The 19678-nt window shown below is 36.9% G+C and overlaps 1 protein-coding gene across 1 annotated transcript in view; it reads right to left on the reverse strand.

Annotated features, from left to right (window-relative positions):
• Positions 1 to 3642: 3642 nt before the first annotated feature.
• The window catches only part of IL15 (interleukin 15), a 32009-nt gene continuing 15973 nt past the window's right edge, over positions 3643 to 19678 (reverse strand). Inside the window, exons 2-6 of the mRNA XM_050896211.1 lie at positions 8514 to 8623; positions 7160 to 7241; positions 6628 to 6669; positions 4844 to 4987; positions 3643 to 4261 (exon numbers count right to left, since the gene is read on the reverse strand). Of these exons, the coding sequence (XP_050752168.1) occupies positions 4148 to 4261; positions 4844 to 4987; positions 6628 to 6669; positions 7160 to 7241; positions 8514 to 8623 (492 nt within the window). The 3' untranslated portion in view covers positions 3643 to 4147. The remainder of the gene's footprint in view (positions 4262 to 4843; positions 4988 to 6627; positions 6670 to 7159; positions 7242 to 8513; positions 8624 to 19678) is intronic.

Genomic DNA, 19678 nt, shown 5'->3' on the forward strand with positions numbered 1-19678 from the left:
TGCTCTTAAGGTTCCCATGGCTGCTGGCTTCTCACTGAAGGCATCTTGCCCATTAAAATAGCATCTCCTTGGTTAGAGCAGGGACAAATGGACCACTACCTCTGGGCAGTGATTAATTATTACAGAATTATGCATCCACATAGGTAAATGCCTAAGAAGGGCCACTCAGGATGTAAAAGCTTACTTTGGGTATCAGAGAAGAATACTCCTTCAGTGTACACAACAGTGACAATGCCATGTTACTAGCTTAATTAAATCACTGTATAACCTTAGTCTGAAATTGGACTGACTTAAAAAATTGTGGGGAAACTGTCAGATGCTACTTTTAAGGTCCAAATGTCTGCTAGTGAAATGAAATTTATAATTCATACTGTGCCCTGTAATTGTAAAAGACAGTCGAACATTGCAGAAACTGAAATCTATTGAACACACAGCGTAGATGGACTGCTTAAAAGGAAATGTGGACTGCAGAAATTATTGGTTAAATTATCTTATGTGTTTTAAGAGGGAAGTATTATAGCTAATAGTCCTTGTATAAATATACTGATGCTGATCCAGAACTGACTTTAAACTGTGAGGACTTTCAAACATCTCCTGTGAAATTATCTGCGCAGTACCTGATCAACAGGTGCTTAAATATTCAGAGCCACTGGAGGCAACGTTCTATTGATGAGCAACCAATATTTATCTTCAAGGTCTAATAAAACAACAAGAAGGCAGAGGATGTCACACATCGCCTGCACTAGTGCTACTTGCATTATCCTCTTAAAATATAGACAGCAATATGGATACTGAATACCAGGAACAGAAAGGAAAAATAGATTTTAAATTATTGCAAAGTCAGGAACACAGAATTATGTAGTCCAAAACTTCTGTGGAAGTGCATTATTCTTCTCTTCTGCTGTCAAAAGGTAGAGTTATTTTTCTTACTGAACACAGAAACACTCTGCTATCAGTCACCTTAGTCCCAAACGAAGTTGGATTAATTGGGGAAAATACAGTATTAATCTTTTTCTTAACATTTACCAACAGTAGATGGAAAAGATTAGATAGTAAATGCCACACAAATGACTAGACTTTGTGTAGAAGAAATAAATTCCTCAACCTAAAGATGTTTACTTCAAAAGTAGGCACCCTGAATTAGTTTTTACTGTTCTGCCTGCAGTACTCACAAGTCAGGTCAGATTCATGCATGTCTTAGTCATATTGAATCTTTTCCTCCGGGACATGTATGAATTCCCTCACTAAAAAAAAGACCAACCCGGTTTTAATTTAGTCCATCCTTTATACTCATCAGATAATTTCTTTCAACCATAGGATTCAGGATGTAGTAAAGCTTTCAATTGCCAGCTTAGCTCTCAGGAAAAGGAAAACCCCAGGAGGAAATACTGGAGAACGAGATTAGCAAATGGCCTTTTTTGGTTCTTGAATATGCATCTGGAACAGGTGGAGGTGAAACGAAATAAAAGACATATGGCCAACGTCCAACAGAAAGTGGCTAACAGGGTGGCAAGCTGAGTGGTCACAGAGTTAGCAATATTCTTTCAGAAAGACAAATTCACAGTATTTAACATACTTGCCACTGGTACATGATTTAATGAAAAACAGAATAAAATTAATCAGGTAACTGATTTTCACAATGGCCAAGATAACTATCTGAGCAAAGGAGCTGTTTGTTTCTCCCATCATGAACACTGCTGGACTGTGTCTCAAGCTCCCTCAAAGCTAGAAATAAGGAAAATCCCTTTATCTCTTTGATTAAAGACCACAGCTGTAACTTGGTATCACCTTGCCTATGCATGTGATGTCAGGTAAGAGAAAATCATATTCAATGCATATCATTGTTTTAAGGAAAAATTTAAAATGTAGGACCAGTTTACTTCACCCAAACTATGTAATAAACACTTCTTTCATTGATGTTTTGCAGTGGCAAATAATTTATTTCTTCTGTGATACCTCTACCAGTGTTTAATCCTGATATCAATGTGCTTATGAATTTACCAATCAGTCTATAAGTCACCTGGAAGATGACATCCACTGTGCTCTCATTTATGTTCTTTCTTTTGTAGATTCAGCTCCTCAGAGTGCTGAAGATTGACTGTTCGGAGTAACCCGACAATAAGGGAGGACCAGGCAGTGTATTTGTTGCCATGAGATTGAGACTGCCTTCCTGGTAAGTGGACAGCTGGATGACTCAGCCATTTATCAAATTGCTGTGGTTTAACCCCAGCTGGTAACTCAGCACCACACAGCCACTCGTTCACTCCCCCCCGGTGGGATGGGGGAGAGAATCAGAAGAGTAAAAGTGAGAAAACTCGTGGCTTGAGATAAAGAGAGCTTAATAGGTAAAGCAAAAGCCACGCACACAAGCAAAGCAAAAGAAGGAATTCATTCACTACTTCCCATCAGCAGGCAGGTGTTCAGCCATCTCCAGGAAAGCAGGGCTCCATCATGCGTAACGGTTACTTGGGAAGACAAACGCCATTACTCCAAATGCCCCTCCCCCTTCCTCCTTCTTCCCCCCACTTTATATGCTGAGCATGACGTCCTATGGTATGGAACATCCCTTTGGTCAGTTGGGGTCAGCTGTCCCGGCTGTGTCCCCTCCCAGCTTCTTGTGCACCCCCAGCCTGCTCGCTGGTGGGGTGGGGTGAGGAGCAGAAAAGGCCTTGACTGTGTAAGCACTGCTCAGCAATAACGAAAACGTCCCTGCATTATCAACACTATTTTCAGCACAAATCCAAACCATAGCCCCATGCTAGCTACTATGAAGAAAATGAACTCTACCCCAGCCAAAACCAGCACACAAATGAAGATGGAGACATGGAGGTGCCTGGAGGAAAGAATTACTTATTATGGATAGCAGTCGGTATGACATAGTTATGAATCATGAAGAAGGCAGTTACTTTAGAAAGAGCTGAAAGAAGACTATGCAGCATTTCAGAACTACCAGGGGACAGGTGAATGCATTGAGTCATAGAAATATCATTATCATGATTTCCAATAACTGGTCAAAAGTGATTCCTGCCTTCAAAGTTCTTACCCCAAAAGGAGACAAAAGTTACAAACTCTACTACATAGGAAAAATTTCTACAACATAGAATTATTTTTTTTTAAGTGTGTAAGAGACTTGGTCACCTCCTTTATTCAGAGAATGAAATGTACGCTACTTTTCTTTGGTTGAAATTTAGATTGAAATCTTTGGTAATTGCTAAAGGAACTGTAGTAATTACCATAATGACTAAGGTAGTGTCTGTGTCAGAGGTAACAAATGAAGTAACAAAGCATGTTTTGTCATTGGACAGTGGAACCAAGCATCAGCAGTACCTTCTGTTGAGAAGACTGGAGATAATTTTTAATACCCTTATGCTACCAGTGTACAAAAGGGAAAAAAGGCAAGGAAGAATCTTTAAATAAATATTCTAATTTTTTACTTTGAATTCTTAGGTAAAACAAGTAATTCGGTTTACCTGAAAACCACAGTAGAAATAAATATATTAAGAGATAGCCAATAGACCTTTAAGACAAATAGGCCTCAGCTTGTGTTTTGACATTAGTTCATTGAAGGAATGTTAATGAGAAAAAAATAGCAAGGAAAACTGTCAGACATGACTAACAACAGAAGTGAGACATGAGCTAGGATCTTCTAGGAGCACAGATGGTAGATTTCAGATAATAAAAATAGCTATAGCCAAATGCTTTAACAGCGTATGATAATTTTATATTAATAACAATAAAAGAAGAGCTTTCCTCTGAAACCCCATTCAGTTAGCCCTGACTGATGTTCATGAGGAGGTTCCCACTGCAGATACCCTGAGATCTTCTTAGAGAATTTTGTTGAAAGGTTGGTAAGTTAGGCAGGATTTCTTTTCCAGTGGACTTACCAAAAAATAAAGACATTTTAAGTCAAGAAGAAGCTTTAAACCCTGTTAAATTCCTTTCATTTATATTTCATAAGTAGTACCATTTGTATGTATTCAGTTATGAATACATCGTGAATTACAGGGATTTTATTATTCTTTGTTTACACGTTGTGCTATGTAAGTAGGATTGTAAGTGATGTTCTTTCCAGTTTATTGTTGGCAATAATCTAATTTCTCTGAGGATGTTCATGGAAGAATCTTGGTTCCCAGCTTGTGCCTTTTGGTCAGTGTTTGCATTCCTTCTGTATAACCTTTACAAAACTCTGTATAAATTCTGTAAAATTTTTTTCTTCATATTCTTCACATTCTTTGCATTTTGCTGATGTTGTGGAATTCAACTGAAAAACAAAATGCAATAGAAAAGCAGGCTACTGATCTATTTGTTCTGACAGAGAACTAACCCTTGTTTGTCCTGTTTTTGTGAATAACTCCAATGCAGTCAATGGCTACAGAAAGCATTGCTGGAGGCTTCCACAGTCCTTATGGTCTGTGCAGCTCCTGGCTTGCCTTCTGAGTAGGATCAGCTTTCAAAGATACAGCACTTCAGTGAGATATGCAAGTGGCTGTCCCTTTGAAAATCAGGATACTTTTCTGCATGTGTCTAAGCATACCTGACTTTAGATACTGAAGTTACAAACTGCTATTTACACACACATTCAAACACCCTGACATATGTATGCATGCACAGTCAAAAGTATTTGCTTTGATGGGAATCCTGAAAGTGTTTTTCTAAAAAACACTAAATTCTGCTTTTTCATTGTTGTATGTGTAGCTTTTTCATTGTTAATATGTACAGGTTACTGGATCCCATTTGCTTTCATCTGTACCATCCCACCTTTTATATAACAAAAGAGGTATTTCTGCTACTGAAGAAACACTTTTGATTTGCCTTTTTTCCACAGAGTGTTAGTGTTACTTACCTTGTTATTTTCTAAGCTTGCATTTCCATTTTTCCATATGTTCAATACATCCTGTGTTTTACTACAATTTTTGATAAGACATTCTTGAAGAATCACGTTCGTCTCTAAGAAAAAGCACCTTATTACAGGTTCTTGGCATTCTTTCTGAAAAAAATGAAGTTGTAATAGTTTTATGATTAAAAAGGAATAAGTGAATGTAAGATATAATTTACCACAAAGTAGCTGATTTTTATTTACTGAATATCTCTTCTTACTAGTCAAATACTTTTAAATATCTGCAAAGATCGGCTGTGAGAGCTAACAACATAAAGGCCAGCCAGTTTGCTAAGATGAGGTGAAACATAGTGTCTTGGTGAAGAACATAGGAAAATAATTAATTAGGATAGGAATTTGGGATATAATTAAACATAGTGGAATTAAATTAGTATTAGTCTTAGTAGTTCTAGCACTTTCATTCAGAGGTCTGAATTCAGAATAGGTAGGGGAGAAGAGAAAGTAGATATTACCTGTATTTCACAAATTAAAGAAAAAGAAGCAGGCGTACTAATTTCTCCATCAAGTCAACAATAAAGCCAAGAATAAGTCCCAGGTTGTCTGACTTTCATATCAGACTGTCCCACGTTAAGAAAATCTTCCTGACATTACCAGGTAGTAAATCAGCCATTACAATGGATTAACCTCTCTGGCTCAGTTCAGTTAAGAGAACGTGTGTGCAGATGTGGACGTGCATGTTTTGCAACCTTTTTTCCTGTCATGTACATGGCTAACTGTACAGACACATCAGACTCTGTGCTTTCTCAGGCTTGCCAGATCCACTGAATACATCAACATTGCTGTATTCTGCATGCACACTGAGACTATTCTGCACTGAGGTAGTCAGTCCATCATTTCTAGGAAATCTTTCGTTAACGCTTTATGTACAGGACTCATGTATTGTCTGTGTTTGGCACAGTCCTTGTGTGAATGTTTATGTTGTCAGGAAAGCAATGTCTCAGAAGCAGGCTACTACCACAGTGATGAATCCAGCCAATTCCACCAGGGCTATACCAAAGGTGACTGGTAGGAGTGGGGTATTGGCTGGATTAATTTTCTTGGTGGGATGCATGTGTCCCATGGAGTGCAGACTGAGCTCCACAGCAACAGATTATGAAAAGGTCTCTTCAGGAATGAATTTATGGAAACTGCATTTAAGATGGTCATATTTTACATAGGTTTCTATGATTGTATTAAGAATTACATTGACGAAAGAAGATAATTCATCCTTTGCAGGATAAATTATAATCTGCAACTATTAGAAATCTAAATCCTTGAGAGTACCTAGGTATTTGCTGCTAAGCTAAGGAGTGGCAAAAGCAGAGAAATGCACAGGTAGATGGTGACAGTTACTCTCCATATTCCACTTCTCCAGTATTTTATTCCATTAAATATTGCACAGTGTTATATCATCACCTTTGGAAGCATTTTCTTTGTCACTTTTTCCCTCCCCCAAGTTACAAATGAATACCAACATTATTTTAGCAGTGTTTGCTTTGATAAGATCATCTCGGATCATCCCTTTTAATTGATTAATTTTAATAGCAAGTGATTCAATAAAAATAATTAATACCCGCTTACATAATTTATCATAAGTACTTTAACTAACAGAACTGTTCCTTCCAAGGCAAATTATTTGACTTCTGAAACTTTTCTCAAATTAGACCAAGGCTGCCTTAGGAGAAAGTTGCTAGTAAAGAAACAAAGCTACCATATTGGACAAGTTGTAGTCAAATTTTAAGTTTACTTACATCCTCATCTGTGTTTGCAGTATATAAACTGACATCAATGTCCTAAAAGAAAACAAGAGTTAGAATTATGAACATTAACTAACAGATTTAGAGCTAATAAAGCTAACTCTGCAAGACATGGATTAGCTCCAAGTTCAAAGGCCCAATCCGTCCAGGTACTGGCAGCCAGCGCGTCAGGGGGTCTTAAAGTCACCTAGTAACCTGCAGGATGGGCTTCACTGTGAGGAGGACTCATCAGAATCGAGTCCCAAAATACTTTCTCCAAAGGACCTAACTCCCAAGCCCACTGCCCATTTTCTTAGGAAAAGTGAGAAAGAAAATAATATTTAATTCTAGAGTCTGCAGTATTTGGTCAACTCCAATTCCCTTTTACCTTCTGTTCCTTTGCTTCCACCCATGAAACAGCATTATACAAACACCATCCCTTTTCCTGCTCCCTGTCACTGACACTTCTTAGCTGAATACAGTGCTAAATATTTAATTATGTCTGCTCCTACGATTATATGGAATGCTGACTTTTTTATGAACTTACTTTGGATGTCTTGATCTGCTCCAAATCTTTCAGAACTTCTGCCCACTTGCAATGACCTGCTGCTGTCTTTGGTACATAAGCACTAGAACAGAAGAAAACCAGTGACCATTAGGCTAAACAGTAGGTATACACAACGTTTATGCTGAAAAATGAGTCAGAGATTATTAAGATACTATAGATACATTGCTTACATGTGTATATATACATACAGTAAACGTGTGGGGCAAGTATATTTGACAAATCATAAAATCATATAGATACATAAAAACTGTATCTCAGTCATACACTCTATAAACAGCCAATGTGTTTTTTAAAAAGGCCAGCTTTATAGAATGTAGTGCAAGAGAGAGGTTCAACTACTTAATGTAAAATACCTACAATCCTTTTAAAGTATACCAAAAAATCACAAATTTCAAAGTCTCTTACACTGAAAATCCCTTCCTCCCCCCCCCTCCCCCCAATGGAATTTCTACCTTAAGCCCTGTAGAACTGTTATGTGTCATTTTAGATGTAATTTTTTGTGTACAGGAAAGCTTCCTCCTGCTATGGATAAGATTTTGCTCAAAGTGTACCACTAAAGGGTGGAAGGAAGATTTCCTTCTCCTTGGAAGATTTTTGGAATGTGAATTGCAGTTTTAATGTGCCCCCACTTGGATCTTTAATTTGGATGCCTTTCAGTACTGCTGTACTATAAATAATATATGACAATGTAGGGAAAGACAGACCAATTATTTCGGGAATTTGGTTTAAAACAAGCAGTTGTTAAACATTTAAGCCTTAACCAAAGGCTCAAAAATTACAAGATTTTTGGGAAAGGAAAAAAAGAGGGTTTATAACAAGAATCAGAGGACACTTACCATGTTTTTGCCAGGGGGAGAGAGAGAGAGAAGAAATGTCAAACCTTAGCAAAGAGATTTGACTGAAGGGGCACAAGGAGAAAACAAGTGGGGCATGTAGGCCCTAGAAGCAGGGCTAGTTTTCTAAGTCAGGAAACTGGAGTGAGAATGGAAGGAAGCGTCTCATGTACATAATTCAGCATATATTTTTAAAAATGCTCATGTGGTGTTTTTTTCATTGCAAAGACATATGGCAATTGATGGAGGTCTTTAAATGCAACGATTCCAACAACTTGAGGGCTATCATGGAGATTAGGGCCAAGATGCATTCTTGCCCAAACTGAGTCTAGTCAAAGACAGAATAAAGTACGGGACCGTGGCCTATGAAGCAATGGGGGACTGCATATCATGGCAGGAGAGGATCCACTCTCTAAAGCAACTGGAAGCAAGTAAGAGCTGTAATAGTAAAAATAAATACTTTGTATTTACTGTCTAATTAACATTGACTTTGTAGTTACCATAGGAAGAAGATGATTAGTCCCATCTCATTCTTTAAAAGGCAAAAGAAATGGCTGTTCAGAAGAAGATACAGCTGATATTGCAGCCAAATACTTTTCAGGTGTGTTTTCTGAAAGACACAACCAAGACGATAGCTTGTCACAATCTGATTTCACAGAATTTTGCTTTAGTACTTAATTAACCAATTTGACAAGACATCCAATCACGACAAGATTATCTGTTGTGTGTAGATTGAAAGACCAACTGATTTGTAGCTTGTAGAAATGTATAATCACTTTACAAAGCAGTTGGTAGAAAATCAGATGCTGAAGACACGGCAAAAATCTAAACTCATCCTGGGCTCCCTATTTATTTATCTGTTCATACTGCAGACTGCAATTTAATGCAGGGACAATATTAAAGAACTTTTGTTTTGTTTTCCATCCTGGAGATCTTTCCCCTGGCTACCTTTTGCCGTCTAAATTCTATGAATTACCTACAACTATAACATTACCTACAATATTGTGGTTGCATATATATGAAACTGCATCGAATACATCAAATGCTATAGTTACGTGTATAGATCTTAAATATAATATTTAGATATAGTATATATTTATACTTCTTTACATAGTGTGTGTACATCTAATACTGGGAAGTGATGCATTTAAGAATTCTGTCAGTGGAGTCTGGCAACTGGAAATAAGGAGGAGGCGTGAGCTGTGTGTTGACCATCAGCAAATGTTTCACTGTGCACAGCCTGGGAACCTTTGTTCCGAAGTCACAAGCCCTTTGATTTAAGCTGATACAGTTCCTTCACAGAGCTAGTTCAATTATCTGCAACTGTGCTTTTGATCCAAGGTTTTATTTCTTATCATATGTGCAACACTTTTATATTAACTGACTCAAACACTGTTTCTTTAGCAGTGGCTTATTTACATACTAACTTGCAAGTGAATATTTAAAAGTGGACCAGAGAACATAATAAAACAACTAGCACTGTGCAGTGGTAAAAATATCAAAATGGGAGGTCAATCCATACACTGTCAGGTTTGCAGCTAACTTGCCTGAAAGCCACCTTATTAAAGCATCTACTAGCAAAGCCAGGAGAGTCATACTTACATGTGTCACAGGGGACTTCTGAAGAGTATTTGTAACAAATATTTGTTATTCTCTTAAATAGAAAATGTTTTAAATACATTGCAATTATTTTGTTTCCAAAACCCACAGATATAGCTGAAATAGCATAATAACCTAATCACTACAGAAATTTCCGCACTCAATAATGGAAAGCAGCGCCAGACCCTTTTATCACCTGTGTGTGTCCAAAACCTGTTAAATAAGAAGTATGTAAATGAATGATAAATTGATAATCTAAATTACAGCAAGGCCAGAGCAAGTAACGTCTCATCCATCTTCTGAACTATTTCAGTATGGTACATGCCGTGTTATTGTTACCCGAAGTATGTCTAAAAACAAGGCTCAACCTGTTACTGTTTCCACAACAAATGGAAATCGAAAATATGTGAGTATTAAAACCAAAATATTAAGTAAGTAATATATAAATATATATTTTCCAAACATACAAGAATGTAATGGAAAAGAAATATTAACTGCTTGGCTATGGTCAAAAGAGCTAAGTCATTTTGTTATAGTATGACAGAAAGGCTGTAACATTTCCACAGTTAATATTGTTTGATCTGAAATTTGTCATGGTGTTGGTTTTGGTTTTTTTTTAAATCTGCATACTAACTGTTTTGATTTGATTTGCCAATCCTTAAAAAATATCCTATTTTGGTTTTTGGCTTTTTTTTTTTAATTTAATTGAAGTTCAGAAGTAGCCTTATGGGGAAACTCAAAGTACATTTAAAGAAATTTAAAATCTGATTTGTGGGATACAGCTGAAGAAAACATGTTTTAATCCCATGTTTAAATTTTTTAAAACATGTTTTAACAAAATTATTTAAAATGTATTAGAAACATTTTACAATAGGTAAACATTTTGATCATTTTACAAGCCAGTTTTTATCAAATGAGATGAGGTGGCTACAAATGAAAATATGAAAGACTTATGTTGGGTCCGTAAGCACTTACCAGCTTTGTGTTTCATAATTAGTATTATGGGGCCTTAAAAAGCTGATTTGACAAGGAGTTCCAGTCCAAATGCATTGTCAAATTTATGCTGTAGAACAAAGTGTTCAAGGTGAGGAAAATAATACATTGTAGTACCTAATGAATAATGGGCCACGGTTATCATTAGTTTGTCATTTGTTTCCTTTTTTTAATAATTGTTCACTGTGATGACAATGGAACCCTGTGTTCTTAATGATTAATGTAGTTGTCTTGACCTTTGGTTTTCTTAAATATGGTAGGTAACTATTTTATTGTAATGAAATAATCATTGCTAATTTAAAATAAAAGCTTAGTTTTTAGAAGTAATAGAAACCTTGTACTGATTGTCAAATATATAACAAATATACTATATGCATTCTCTAAAGTGTATTCCATTTGTTTATAGAGAAAGAGGTTCTTAATGTCAAGTAGATCACCTAACACATTCCTTTCAACAATTTAGGGCCATTTTCTACTTGAATTTCTTAACTATTTCATCCAAACTATTATTCAACAACATAAGGATTGTTAGCTCACTTACATGCTTTGACAAATTCTTCTCCTGCCTTGAACACACATTGTTGTAATGTAAAAATTTTCTTTGGCTAGCGTCAGTTTTTCATTTCTTACTCTGTTTAATTGTTAACCAATTCCTCTCTGTCTTCATTATGTCTCTGATACTTACCCTTGTTTTATGGAAGCTTGAACTTTGGACAAGGGAGCAGCTCATATTTAAATACATACATATTTTTATCTGTAGCTTGTGTCCTGATAACCTGCAACTCTAGGTTAAGGAATAAAGCCCTTGTAAGTGAATATACGTTATTCCAAAATGCAATTGAGAGTTATGATATACATAATAATCTATTTGGAAAAGGAATGCTGTTTTTTAACAATGAAGTTAAAATGAAGCACTTTAAGAGCAGTTACCACTGAGTAACATCTAAGCCACAGTAGTACTGTTTTCTCTTTAAAGAAGCAAACGTATAAGCAAATGACAAAACTTTTCTTCAACAAGGCAGAAACAGTTGCTGATTTTGCTGTTTTGGCTGTCACAGAAACTATAATCTAAGTTAGTCAAAAGAAAATATTCATAGCTCTTTACAGTATTTAAATTACATGTGAAGGAAAGTACTGAAAGCTAAAATTACATGTCTTTGCCTATATATCATATATCTAAATTTCTTTATTAAGATTTGCTTATAAATTTCTCAGTGAATCCTTGAGATGGGATATTCATAACTAAGAAAGTTTAATTCCTGTGCAATTTGGGGTTATCTACAAAGGTCCACTATTTTTTATTGCTTATTTTGAACTGTATTTTTATGCTTAGTTAGAGAATTTAGATCCTGAACCTATAAGTCCTTGACCACCTCTTGTTTATGTGTGCATATTCTTTCAATATTGTTCTTCAGTTTAAAACAGCTCTTTCCTTCACTGGGATCCCTCTTTGATAAGTAAGTAGCCAGCAGTCTTTTCTCAGCCTCCATTTTGCTAGACTCTTGTACTAGGTCTGGCTGGGATGCAGTTAATTTTCTTCATAGTAGCTGGTATGGAGCTATGTTTTAGATTTGTGACCAAAACAGTGTTGATAACTCACCAATGTTTTAGCTGTTGATGAACGGTGCTTGCAAGGCCTTCTCTTTTTCTCACTCTGCTCTCCCCTATCACCCCCAGCGAGTGGGCTGGGGGTGCACGAGAGGTTGAGAGGTGACATGGCCAGGACTGCTGACCCAAACTGAGCAAAGAGATACATCATACCATATAACATCATACTCAGCATTAAAAGGAGGGGGGGAGTTTTTCAAAGGTAACCATTGCTCGGAGACTAGCTGGGCATTGGTGTGCTGGTGGGAGGTAGTGAGTGACTGCTTTTGCATTACTTGGGTTTTTTTCCCTATTTTTCTTTACTTATTAAACTGTCTTTATCTCAGTCCCTGAGTTTTTCTCACTTTTACCCTTCCAGTTCTCTCTCGTGTCTGGCTGGGGCGCAGAGTGAGCAAGCAACTGGGTGGCAGCTTAGCTGCCAGCCAGTGTCAACCCACTACAACTATACAATGCAATCTCTTGAAGACACTTGCCTCCATTTCTGTGATCTTCCTAGCAGTCCTCATCTGCTTCATTGTTCTTGAAAACAAGTGACCAGAAGCATACAACATACTGAGATCTCATGAAGGATTTAGAAAGTGGTGCTAATATTTTCACCTTCCATGGGAAACAGGGAACTGGCTAGTGCCAGTTTTCTTCATGACTGTATCACACTGGTGGCTCATACTTCAATAGTATGTTCCCCTGCCAGAACTTTATGTCCAGTTCTTTCAGAATCCTGGAATGTCTGAAGAATCTTTCACTATTTGCAAAAACTCTCCCCCCGCCCCGTCCCGCCCCACAAAAAAAAAAAACAACCCAACAACAAAAAAACACCCCAAGCCCCCCCCCCCAAAAAAAACCCAAAAACCCCAAAGTCTAACCTGCTTAATTTTTGGTTACTCTCAATTTTTCCCTAACTTCTTGACCTCTAGCACACAGCTTTTTTCTTGGTCACTCTTTTCTCCCTTTGCCTCTGGGCTTTCTGGCTAGTCTCAATGGTGCTGATAGGCGTCACTAGTTCTTCCATTCCTTACTCCTGTAAGCAAATCATCCTCATCAGACTGTTCTGTCTTGTAACAACCTGTATTCCATTTTTGTTCATCCTTGGCTTCTTGGTTTCCCTCTCTTTTTTGTGTGTATGATGTGTTGCTCTTCTCTTATTTGTTGCCACGCAATGTTTTGTTTCTGCCCATTTCTCATCTTCATTCTCTAGTACAATAGACCTCTTCTTGCACATTATTTATCCTATTTTAGTCAGTTTCTACTTCTGCCCTGTTCTACAGATGTGTGTCCTCAACACTTTCTCTTTGACTTCTTGTGCAACAAAGGGCTGTAAATCTTCTCTTTTCTCTGTTACTGCTGCAAATTTCCCACTAAAATCGTACCATCACCTCCAGCTCTCTCTAGTCCTTGGACGTTTTATTGAGCAACATCTCAGGTACAGAGTGTTTTTTTCAGATCCATATTCAAGTACTGTCTACATCGTGCAGAGCTGAGCTCTACACCCATTCATTTGCATTGTTTCTGCAATTCTTCTCCTTCAGTGTCTCCTTTGCCACAATAATTATAGCCTCCTTTAGAGAACTCTGCCTCCTCCCCCAACAAAACCTCATCCTGTGGCTCTTGTTCTGCTGTTCTCTGTTGGCTCCACTAATTAATTGTTCTGTCCTCTTGTGCTAGGGCAATCCCTTTCAAGGGGACAAAGCGCCAAGTAGCTACACAACTAGAGTGCTGCATCTATTTAAGGTTGTGTATTGTGCATAATATTTGAGCTCCTTCTCTACGCTCAGAAGCATAGAGAGCATTTTTAATGTCAGAATCTATAAGATTGGGAAGAAAATCAGATGTTTTTCCCATTTGTATCCTAGTCTTGTAAATAAGAAGCTTTTTTTTTTTTTAAGATTTTTTTTTTTTCAGGAGAGAAGCCATGGAGAGTAAAGATTTCATAAACTAACAGAAGTGACTAAAAAAGGAATGGAGCCCATAAAGAAAGCAATACTTCTGAACTAGATAGATGTTTCAGTATTGAGCCCTTAAATAAGTAATTCTGAAATCAAATTTTCATGGATCATGAGTAAGTTTTAGAGGAAAGACATGTTCTTAGTGCCTTGTTATAGAGTAAATGCTGGAAAACACTGCAAGTCAAAGGAGCAGACTCACTGAAGGATCTCTCTGCTCTTTCATTCCTAAGTTCCTCTAGACAGTTTAAAGGGAACAACCGAAGCGAAACAAACAAACAAAAAAACCCTGAATAGGAATTAGTGTCAGAATGTATTTATTCTGATGGGATTTAAGAGAGAAAAACAGAGAACCACATTATTGTACTCTGAGATAATAAGAAACTGTGTAGCAGATGCTACCTATAGGCGCAGCCCTCTAAACACACCTTGAGAGTAATTTCATTTGTGTGTTACCAATATCAACAGAAAGTAATATTTTCCTGTGAAGAGATCTAGTACCAGGGCCTTAAATCCTTTCCCAATTTCTACAGAAATTGAAGAAACATATTTTACAGCTCTAGTAAGTTCTGTTCTGAACACCATTCGATGCAGCAACCGTTAAAAAGTTGCTTCTTTGCTATCATGGTGCCTGAATCCATGATGATTCCACAGCCATTTTACTTCCTCTTCTCCCTGTCTACCCATCTTTGCGTAGAAGCCTAGGAAATCAGCCCTCAAGCTCCACCAGGTGTTACCAGCAGCTCTCCTCCTCAAGGTCTGAAGGCAAAGGGCGAGCTTTCCAGGTTTCTGTCTAGCTTGTACTTACTGATCCAGAAAGGAAGTCAGTGGAATTATTGAGTGTTAAACTGAATCACATGCTTGAATGCTTGTCTGGATGAGAGCCAACACATGCCTTAGATTGTTATGTCTTCAAGCCTTTATTTCACAAAGCTAAAGTGCTTTCTTAGAAGTTTTGTATTTAGCTAGAGTTAGGCAGGCTAAAGCATTTTTGCAGCTGCCATTTTAAAATTGGGCATTCTTTAAATATTATTCCTATTTGATTACTTCCCTTTCACCCCCCTCCTCCCAAAAACTATAGCTTTCCTTGTTTTTATTGTATAGTGGCGACTCTCCTGTCGGGTATTATCCTACCTAGCTTATTCTGCTTCTATGTGAGCAGTGTTGACCTTCAAAAGAGTATTCTCAGTAACCAGCCTGGCAGGAAACTCTTTCAGTTTAATCACTTATGCATTTATGTGTTCTTGGTTTGCTTAAATACTTGTTGATTTGCTTTTGATAGTCATCCAGTAGGACTTCCTTCTCCTATATGCTCTTGCTAATTGGCATTTATGCCAGCAAGTAAAGTTTGCAATGCCTGTTTGAAAATTTTGCCAAAAGGTCACAGAGTCATTGCTATTCCACTCAATACCTTAAACATCAGAATTTGAAATGTAAGAAGTTAAATATTTCCTTTGACCTTTTTTTGCAAAACGTGCTTGAGGCCTGAGGCTCATACCATTGCCTTATGAAGATGTGTCCTATACTTGGCTATAGGCCTGAGATGAAGTTTGTCCTTGGTGCAAAGAATTATTTTATACCTTTCCAAAGAACCTTACAGTCACAGTAACAGTGAAACCCAACAGAAGTGCTGCAGTATTTCGGGATAAATATTACTAGTTGAATATAAGTATGAATATTATAAATTAAGAGCTTTCCTTTTAGTCTGTCTGCTTTCACTGATTTGTCAGTCACAGTCTCAGAACAATGCATACTCCGTGACCACAGGCCTCTTCCATTAATAGCTCTGCTTGAAATAAGGGTGCCGGGTCCCTATTTACATGCTTGAGAGACCAGGACATCAAATATGTTGCTTACTCCATAGGTTAGACTTACCCCTTACCTGTCAATTCAGGATCTCTCTTAAGCGTTTTTTGCCAGCTGGCAAAATCCAGCCAGAAAAGAAAGCCAATACATGCTTCTTTCTTTTTACATCCTTCCATGTAATGTCAGTCTTTGCAAGGTATCAATCACTTATTAAATTATGAAAGATCAACTTAATGCTGTCCTGATGCAAGCATATATGACATTAATGATAAGTTTGCTTGACAAACACTGTGATTGATAAATAGAGAAGCCCCAAGTTTTGGTAGTGGCAAGATTAATGAGTTAAAGGCATAGTCAGTAAAGTAAAGAGGAAGTACACAGCAAAAAACTCATTTGTAGGGCACAGATGGTTAGCTTTGACCGTTTATCCTCAAATGACCCCCCTCAGGATGCAATATGCAATAATTAGTGAAAAGGCCTTTCAGAGTATACTCTCCCGGATTAGTAAACAGTTGAATCACAGGAGATTTGAAATGTGAAGGACATTAATAAAACACAAAAAAAGAGCCAGAACTAGTCAGTGCTGAAGTTTGTTTAGCAAAATGTGTCCTGATCTATATATGCTGTTAGGCACTCCCTGTAAGTATTATTTGTGATATTTTTATGCCATGGCAACAAATATCCAACAGGGAACGAAAATACAATTAGGGATAAAATTTTTGTGCGTTTAGGAGTAGGATGTTAACATCTAAAACAGTGCCAAACACAGAAACTTAAACAGTAAAAAATAAAAAGGATGTCATACTGATGCATAAAAGTTGAAAATCCTGAGACCATAAAATAGTTATCACAGGAGCAACTACTAGATAAATAGTATCTCAGTCTTAGCAAAATACTGAGCTCAGAGACTGGTATGAATAATATCATATGCTAATGGAGGCCTGTAACACACTTAATAGATCTGTAATAGGTCTGTAATAGATAGAAGACTCAAAATAGCAAATGCAGTTCTTAAAATGGTAAAGTAAGGCCATACTTTCAGAGCTTTTTTAAAAAAGGAGAATTATAATCTATGACCCTTTCTTACAGTGATACTTTTACTGGAATTTACTGGATCCTGAAGTAAACAGGCAGGATGTAGTTTGAAATACTCTACTTTTTCTTGTGTTGTTATTCCTCTTTAAAGAGCAGAATGAAATCCTAATGTGTGTCAATTGCCATAACTTTACTGAAACCAATTAAGTTATTTCCATTTCCAGAGTTATTGAGAATTTGACCAAAATGTTAACCTGGGAAAAACAGATTTATTGAACAACCAAGGAAAGCAGCACACAAACTTCCAAAAGAAATACTGTAAACAGATCAATAGGCAGAAAAGAATTAGTATCAGGATTCAAAGAAAGAAGAACAAAATATTTCTACTATAGATTTGTTTCATATTTCTGCATAGGAAAGGCAAACAAATTTGGAAAGGAAATTATTTGTGCTTTATATTACTCTAAATCACTTATAAATAACAATGCATTAAGACCTACAGCAACTGAACAATCATCCTTAGTTTCTTGCCTCAGGATACAGGAAAACTGATTATTGGAAAAGCTCTAGTGTGTGCTACAGAAGCCTCCCCCTTTCATGTAAATTTTGAATGTATTTTTGTGGAATGTAACAAACTATAAGATTGCACACTGAACCACTTTTTCTATATGTATGCAAGTGGTGAGTGCAATACAGTAGTTGTCATTATTTGAGGTTTCTTCAGTTTGTATGGGTGATAGTTTTCCTTCATTTCTTGGCAGCCAAACCCAGAATGTATAAAGGAATGGAAGAGACTGTGTGTGTGCAAACTAATGAGAGTTGAAGCAATACTAAATTATATTAAGCTGGTTTCTGTATTGTAGCTCTTAAAAAAGAATAAATGGTAGTCATAGTTCTTAACAGTGCAGCACAGCACTCACCCAGAAAACCTCAAATTTTCTTTCAGACAGGGGAAGATGAGTCTACTAGCGAGTACATTCATTTAGACAAAAGTGTTTTTAAAAAGATTGAAAAAAGTACTTCACAGGGATGTTAAAAGCAGTTGTATATAAAATAATTGGGAACACTGCAAAGCACAAATAAATCCCTGGGTGCCTTTATATTATAAAGCTGCGTGGAACAATATTATTGAAAAGGAGTAAACTCTTGGATAAAATTACAGGTCTGCACTCTGGGATTGCTTACTTCATTGATTTAACATACAAGATGTTAAGTCAAAAGCAACTCACTTTGTTGACAGTAATTAAGTCATAATAAATGTTTCCGATATGCTTGTACAAGACACAAGACAAACTGTAAGAGATGAAATACACATTGTAAGTTTAACCCATGACCACATTGCAAAAGTCAATCAATTCTATTAAATTAATATATATGTGTATATATATTATTTACAGAATTATGATTAGTCTTGCTAAGTAAAAGAGACATTTTGGGAGATAATGTAGCCTGCCAGAAAAATTAATACTTCTTACAAATTGGAAAGTGCACATCTTCAGATCAACATCAATCAATCAATCAAAAAAAAAAAATTAGTCTCATTTTCAAAACGGACTGCTTTCAGCAGCTCGCTCTGAAATAAATGCCTGATTCGGCCATAGGTAACTGGTTTAGTAAATGTGCCACATCCACCTTGTGGGAAGGCATAAGAGGAGGGTAAGCTAAAGATAACATTTCCCCATAGTCTTTTTTCATGCAAGTTTTTTCATCACTTTTGAATGGTAAAGCTAGAAATTAGTTCTATGTCATTCTAAGCAAGGGCTGATACAGTGTTTGATCTGCCTCACAATCATAGTCTCTCTTTTAAAAAAAAAAACATTACCGAAGATATTAACTGTGTCGTACTGTTCGCCTGAACAATACTTGCTCTTTTATTGCTGCTTTCAAAGATTACAGCAACTCCCAAACCAAAACCAGAGTTGTCATCAATGCAAACACTTATTCTAAGGATCAAGATAGCGGAATAGGCTCTTTCACCAATGTTCCTAGTGCCCTCTCCATAAGACATGCACACTGGACAATCAGCATAGCAGAGGGTATGGCTGAAATGTGTATGCTGAAGAATTCTACACTTTCCTTCCCTAAAATCAGGAACTTCTACATTTCTAACTGAGCTCACTGATTTTTGCTCCAACTCTCTTCAGAAGTTGAACTTCTGAACTACTGAACTAGACGACAACTCCTGAGAACATACACCTAGAAGTTTTCAACACTTCTGCAAGAACAGGTCCAGCACCATTTCAGTCCCAGAAAACAAAACTTTCTTCTTAATTTTTTTCATAATTTTACATCTGTGTGATTTTTCCAAAGCGAATTATCCATTCCTGCCACTCTACAGTACCCCTGCTGTATGCCATCTCAGAAAGTCTTTCTTGCAAATTGATGAGGCCAGATTTAATACTACTATTTGTTTTACACTTGGATATTGAGCCTGCAAGTTGCTGTGGCTGCTCTTTTCCCACTGGGTTTTCTATCTTTTGCTTTCAGAGCCTGACTGACATTACTGACCTTTGTCTTAGACCTGTAGAGGCAGCCAATAACAGTTTTGCATCAGAGTAGCCATGCAGGAGTCGTTTTGTTGAAAACCTGTTTTATATTAAAGCTTCTTTACGCAGCTTCTGTACACCCAAAGGCCTGCAGCAAATCCTGTTCTAAGAAGTATGTATGGCACACATAATGACTCT

This window comes from Gymnogyps californianus, chromosome 4 (assembly GCF_018139145.2).
Source record: "Gymnogyps californianus isolate 813 chromosome 4, ASM1813914v2, whole genome shotgun sequence".
Taxonomy (NCBI): domain Eukaryota; kingdom Metazoa; phylum Chordata; class Aves; order Accipitriformes; family Cathartidae; genus Gymnogyps; species Gymnogyps californianus.